The sequence below is a fragment of the Haliaeetus leucocephalus genome, unplaced genomic scaffold, assembly GCF_000737465.1.
Source record: "Haliaeetus leucocephalus isolate CR32 unplaced genomic scaffold, Haliaeetus_leucocephalus-4.0 Scaffold484, whole genome shotgun sequence".
NCBI lineage: Eukaryota > Metazoa > Chordata > Aves > Accipitriformes > Accipitridae > Haliaeetus > Haliaeetus leucocephalus.
The window spans coordinates 1,301,512-1,307,972 of record NW_010972920.1 but is presented as its reverse complement, the minus strand read 5'-3'; the positions used below and the strand labels follow the sequence as shown (position 1 = coordinate 1,307,972).

At 40.2% G+C, this 6,461-nt stretch overlaps 1 protein-coding gene across 1 annotated transcript; it reads left to right on the top strand.

Annotated features, from left to right (window-relative positions):
- The first annotated feature begins 1,986 nt into the window (after positions 1 to 1,986).
- Positions 1,987 to 3,940, top strand: LOC104836757 (interleukin-8-like). The gene is made up of 4 exons (XM_010575488.1): positions 1,987 to 2,116; positions 2,301 to 2,436; positions 3,233 to 3,316; positions 3,910 to 3,940. Exons 1-4 carry the CDS (start codon positions 2,053 to 2,055, stop codon positions 3,938 to 3,940), a joined length of 315 nt encoding a protein of 104 aa, XP_010573790.1. The 5' UTR covers positions 1,987 to 2,052.
- The last annotated feature ends 2,521 nt before the right edge of the window (positions 3,941 to 6,461 follow it).

The following is a 6,461-nucleotide window of genomic DNA, read 5'->3' as shown; positions in this document are numbered from 1 at the left end:
GGACAGAGCAGTGCAAGGGGTTCCCCAGGGGAAAGAAATCCCCCACTGCTCATGTGAGCATAAACAAATGTAAAGTTCCAGGTCACTCACCAGTCAGGGAAAGTTGGGGAGAAGCATACAGAAAACGATCGGAGAAACTCCAAATTTTTCACTTAGGTACCTCAAGCTTGTACCAATTCATACCAGTTCATTTTCTCCTTGTATGCTGGCCAAAAGACATTTCCATTGATACTCTAGTTTGTGTTTCTGTGAACAGTTTGCTGTGCATGGAAATAGTGTGTAAGGGGGGAAATAAAAAGTCCAGAGATAGGAATGAACAACCCAGTCTATGCTGCTATCAGGCAACAGGACAACATTTTGTAAAAAGAGATCAACCTGGAGATGTGATAAAGGTCTACAGAATTATGAAGGAGGTGGAAATCAGAGATAAGGACCAATATCTAACTCTTGTTTTCCCATAAAAGAATCATGAGGCATCAAATGAAAGCAGGCTCAGAGTGGGAGACTACTAGGGATAAGTCTCAAACATACTTGATCTTTTCTTACACATTTCTAGACATCTGCTGATGGCCTTGATTGAAGAGAGGATACTCTCTAGGCAGACCTCTCGTTTGACACAGAAGGACTGTAGTTAAGTGCTTATGTGCTCACGTTAGCTACTCCAGCTATGTTCACTGCAAGCTGAAAATTTACAGGGAAAACAGGTGCTTAACCCCATATCTACACATCTTATTAGGCTACTATTCAGAACACATCCTCTAAGACTATTTATAAACTTAATTGTGTAAAACTACAGACACGGTAATAGTAAATGGAATTCAGTCTGGCATAACATAAATCTCTGTATGAGAACAATAAACCTATATTCATTCATATCTGCTCCTATGCTTTGTTCCTTTGACTGTCTCCATTACCTGCCAGAAGAACAATAACAGGATTCCTTAATATTTAATCTCCCAAAAGCCCACCTGTGTTTTAGTATGATTTTCTATTTTTAATAAGAATGGTTGTACATCTATGACTTTATCTGAGTAATCCTCCCTCATGATTCCATCTGCACTTTTCCTTTAATTTTACGATAATCAGAAGAAATATTCTCTTTACAGGGTCAAATTTAAATTTGCAAGAGTGCCTCAATTTATTTCAGAAGGAGAACCCTGCAGCAGCTCTTAGAATTTTCCTCTGCCCAAATTCAAAGCAACAAACAGTGAAGAAGTTTTGGCTTCAGAAGAAGCAGTCATCCTCAAAAAAATCCACCTGATCAGGCAAAGCAGTTCATCATAATCATAATAATATATTCTGAATGTTCTCAATAGTAAGACAATATCTGGATTCTGTTGCTTATTTCAGTGATGCTAGGTTTTAATGTATCAAAAGATATTGTAAGTATTTCTGCAGAAGTTATCTCAGCATATGAAGAAAGATTTTAAAAAATGTAATTGCATATAAGGACAAGGGGAGCTCATTAAGATCCAGTTCTAGTATCTATCTATCTAGTATCTATCATTTATACAAAGTATTAGCTCTTACTCCTATGATGTCTTAAAATGAAAAAAAATCAAAGCCCAAAGACATACAGATGGAAAATCACAGATCAAATGCCTTCCACCAGAAGTGGAAAGTCACAAACAGTAACATAATAATAACATCAAAAGTACAAAGGTACAGAAGAAAATAATCACGAGGAATAGAGTGTTACAAACCCCCCATAGATTCCACAAAGCTAAGGGCAGGGCAATTTTGTACCTATTTGATGTTTTTTTATTTCTTTAATTAATAAAGTGCTTTCTGTTAATGAAAAGCAATTTTGTGGTCATCTAGGGAAAGGGGCTTACCCACTCACCTATGACTCATTTCTCAGCAGCATCTTACAGGTTTGGAGTTTCCACTGTTATGACCTGCTCATGGTGCGGGAGTACACCGGGGAGGCCAAGGCAGTATATAATCACGGCAGGTCCCAGAGCACAGGCACTCGCCACCCTTGGGGTTGCTGGAGCTCACCTCACCACAGAACCAGACCCAGGTGGCACAAGGAAGAAACACTCTTGCATCATGACGGGCAAGGCTGTGGCTGCTGTCCTGACTCTTCTCCTGATCTCAGCAGTTGGAACAAAAGGTAAAGAAATCCTTCCTAAAGCTCTCCTAACTAATTGCTAGTGTAAATGCTGATGGGGGAGCTATGACGCTCCTTACAAGTGCAGCAAATAACTCTTCTAATACCGTAAGCAAAAAGAACATGTTATGCTTCCTGTGGAAACAGTGAAACAGACCACCTTTTTTTTTTTCTTCTCATTTTACAGGTAAGGCCTTACCACGCTCAGCGATTGAACTCCGATGCCAGTGCCCAAGCACCCATTCCAAGTTCATCCACCCCAAGTTCATTCAAAATGTGAACCTCACCCCCAGCGGACCTCACTGCAAGAACGTTGAAGTCATGTAAGTGCTTTTGCAAAATCATGCCGATTACGTAACAAGGAGGAAACAGATTTTACATTAAGGATGATGTAAGTGTTCTCTGATAGATGTAACAAGCCAGCAGGAGCGGCTACTCAGGATGCAGAACAGCAACGCTCGTTGCTGTTATGAACGATACGCTACGTGTTATAAGTTGCATGTTGTTTTTGCCAGTCTCTACTTTTTAAACACCCCATATAATATTTCAACCTAAGCCCGCACTCATCAGATAGCAAATAACTTGCGAAAACTCTGAATTCTACCAGCACGTGAGAAGAGAATTAAACTCATGGAGCCATGCTGAGCAAGTGATCAAAACATGGAATTTAACAGTTAGGTCAAAAATATGATCACATTGCTACTCAAGTCAATGAAAAAACTACCATTAGCATACAAATCATATAATCAGGTCACAATTCCAGAACTCTTACTATAACAAAATTCCTATGGACTGGGCAATAGAGTTTCTGAATCAAGATGGAAAGATTTAGCCCTTCAGTTAAACACCATCATAAATACAAAGCAAGCTGGGGAAAAAAAAAGAAGGCATTTTGAAAAGAGTGAGAATCCTGCAAATGATTTAATGCATTCAAACAAACAGATATGAGAAGATATAAAAGCATTTAAAAAAATTCCGAACTTTATGTTAGGCTACAGCCTGATACAGTTTAAAGTAGAACATGTAAGCGTACACTTAGAATGATGTTATGAGAGAAAAGGGAAATTGCCTTGTAATTAACTAAGTAGACCTTTCCCCTTCCTTTTTTGTCTGTTGCAGAGCTACCCTGACAGACGGCAGAGAAGTATGCCTGGAGCCCACTGCCCCCTGGGTGAAGCTGATCATCAAGGCAATTCTGGACAAGTGAGTCATTTGTTCTCAGTGAGCATGGCTTATCAAAAACCTGTATTTTAAGTGAGCTAGCAAACATGTACAGCATAAAGCATTCAAAAATTCTGTCTCAGGCAGTTACGACCATTTGTGTTCACTAATGGGGACAAACACTGTGATTGCTCTGAGCTTTAATTATAGCATTAGGTTCAATCCCTGTGCCACACACCCCACATGAATGATCGCTACATCTCTCGTACGGCACAAGCGTACTGAAAACCTGCAGCTCAAGTACTCAGGAAATCCAGGCATTAACCCACTGGTTTTCTCTTGCTTGCAATGGTAGAAAGCAACAATCAGTTTTTCAAAACTAATGGCATTTAGACAAGCGGGGGAAAAATCAGGCCCGAGAGGTGTCAAGTGAAGCATCAGACTATGGAAGCCCACAGTTACTGAGTGCTTGTGAAAAGGTCACAATGTACCAGTGTCCCTTAGGTTCAGTAACAGCTTTTAAGGGGCTTGGACACAGAAGCACAAACCCTTAGTGGTGCATTTCATCACAGCGAGTGATACCTGTTCCATGGACAAGTTCTAATTGTCTCCTTTTCCATTTTCTTTCTTTCTAGGGCAAATGCCAAACCTGAGATAGTGTCCTAAGATGAAGAAGAAAAACGTCCTAACTCTTCCAGAAAGGCAAAAATGGGAGAGATGCTCATCCAGCTTTTGGCAGCTCACCTTCTCCTGCCTCCTACCTTCACACTTCTAACAGCATCTAGAGAGATTTTGTAGTTAGCTGACAACAGTACTTTATGACTTTTAAAGAGGTCTCATTATGTAGGAGAGAAACCACTGACACCAGAAAAAGCTGGCAGAAAAAATGGCTTGTGAAAGGAGATGGAGACGATTCTGGAGTCATTTTTGCTAAACACAGCTGGATCAGTGCAGTACGCTTTCAGAAGAGCTTTCACTAATGACACCTTCCCTTCTTGCTAACAGTTTAGGAAAAGACCAGTGACTCCTCTCCAGGAAAACATGGATAGGTAGCATCAACTGTACCTAGGTCACTGCCACTCAGAGCAGGCTACTGACTGGAAGAGGGGAGCTTGCAAAATTAAGTAGCCAAAATTCTGAGACATCAGGTTTTGTGCCATCATTTTCAAGATATTATTTATTGTTAATTAGTATTGTGAAGATATAAACATATATTTTCATGCCATCTTTTGGTAAGAAAAAAACACTTTATTTATTTGCATATTTATTTTATTTATTTATTTATTTTTGCCTATTTATTTACTTTTGCATAAGAATGTAGTTGGTCTTCAGTATTTATTTATTTATTTATTTATGGGAAATATTTATGTTTATGTACCTAATAAATGCTTGTTGAAATATTTTCACTCCAATATTGTGTGTTATTAATTTTCTTACTGAATACAGAACTGAAAAAGAGGGTGCATTTTCTTTCATTTTGTATCACTTAATGGGTTCTCAGAAGGGCAAGTGGTGGCCGAGTTGCGGGGCACAGCAAATTACAACGGCAGATTCTTGCCTCTGGTGAGTGGAGATGGTTTCCAATAGGAGGAATTATTAAAAAATAATCTACTTTCTTCCTCTCTTCTTGCCAGACTCAGTGTTTTCAGAGGTCTGGGTGATAAAATTCACAGATAGAAAGTACTAAACAAATAAGGTTTAATCGCAGGAATTCCAAGGCCATAGCAGTGGTGGTGCTCAGACAGCATGTCAGCTGAGAATCTGGCACTGAACAGGTTTTTTCATTAACTTAAATAAGCAGGTAAATCTGATAAACATTAAGGAAGTCACTGAGCATTCTCCCTAATTCCAGTGAGGGGGGGGACGACTACATCAGGAGAAGTCCTAAAAAGTAGAGCTCTGACTGTACGGCCACACACCTGCCAGTGACATAGCCAGTTACAGAGGAATGGTTGGAATAGAAGCAGCGAACACTTGAGAGAATGGGAAAGTTGTGCAAGTTTTGATATTTGTTTTGCTTTGATCTTTTCCAGTAAGGAGCTACTCCACATTCTGCACAAACAGCTCACATTTGCTCATGGTGCAAGATAAAAAGGGAGTTTCTGGTACTGTTTGAGCAAGCTCTTGTGCAAGATGACAACTATTCCAACAACGCTTTGCTCCCTATCCCCATCTCTGCCTCTGTCCCACAGCACTGCATTACACAGCCTGCTAGACCTCATCCTCAGAATGTTAAGGAGACAAAGTTTCTCAAGGGGACAGGTTTTGTTCAGCCTTGTTTTACAACACTAAGCCTTCCGGTTTTCTGAGTGATTTTTTCAAGCTAGCTTCTTTCAGAGATCTAATTTGCAGGTAAGCATGTCAGAAATAGCAGTCAAGATTGGGGAGAGGTGGGGAAGAACTACTTTACATGCACCCCAACAGAAGTATGTGTGTATCCTAAAGGACTGGCACCAGTTTTAGTGCTACACAGATACTTACCGTAAGCGCATAACCTTTATCACCAGCAAAATACCAGTTAAGTTACTGGGTGCTGAATCACGGCCAAGGAAGGGCTCTTCTCGTAAATTTTTCTGTCCAAAACATCAGCAACGGCTGTGCTCCCAGGACCCTAGGCAGGGCATCTGCACAGCGGCTGCACTGTATCCCTTCTTTCTCCATAGGTTATCACTCATCAGTCAGACATGATTCAGAGGCTGGCTAGAAATGATAAAATATTGCATTCCTGTCTTGTATGCACTCAGAGGACACCTTTCTTAGGAACAAAACAACAACCCTCACGCTTCCAAAAATGTGTTTCAGTGCTCTCAGAGGCTGCTGAGAGAAGCACTGCGGCTTTTCTGACTTGATGACTAGCTTTGTCAAATGTCGGCTGTTCTTCCCTGTTGTTTCTGCTTTGCTAATATTGTCTCTCCAAAGCTGAACATGGACTCTATGAAATTTCTAATTCTCCTGGCAAAATATTTTTACACTGAGACACTTAACAATTAAACCACTTATGAACTAGTGTTGTGGTTTAACCCCAGCCAGCAACTAAGCACCACACAGCCACTCACTCGCTCCCCCCCACCCAGTGGGATGGGGGAGAGAATTGGGAAAAAAAGTAAAACTCGTGGGTTGAGATAAGAACAGTTTAATAGAACAGAAAATAAGAAACTAATAATGATAACGATAACACTAATAAAAT

Bases quoted from the DNA above. Each gene is read 5' to 3' on its own strand.
- LOC104836757 (XM_010575488.1), top strand. From the start codon at position 2,053: ATGACGGGCAAGGCTGTGGCTGCTGTCCTGACTCTTCTCCTGATCTCA. The intron at 2,117-2,300 runs GTAAAGAAATCC...CTCATTTTACAG, and splicing joins CTCAGCAGTTGGAACAAAAG to GTAAGGCCTTACCACGCTCA. The intron at 3,317-3,909 runs GTGAGTCATTTG...CTTTCTTTCTAG, and splicing joins ATCAAGGCAATTCTGGACAA to GGCAAATGCCAAACCTGAGA.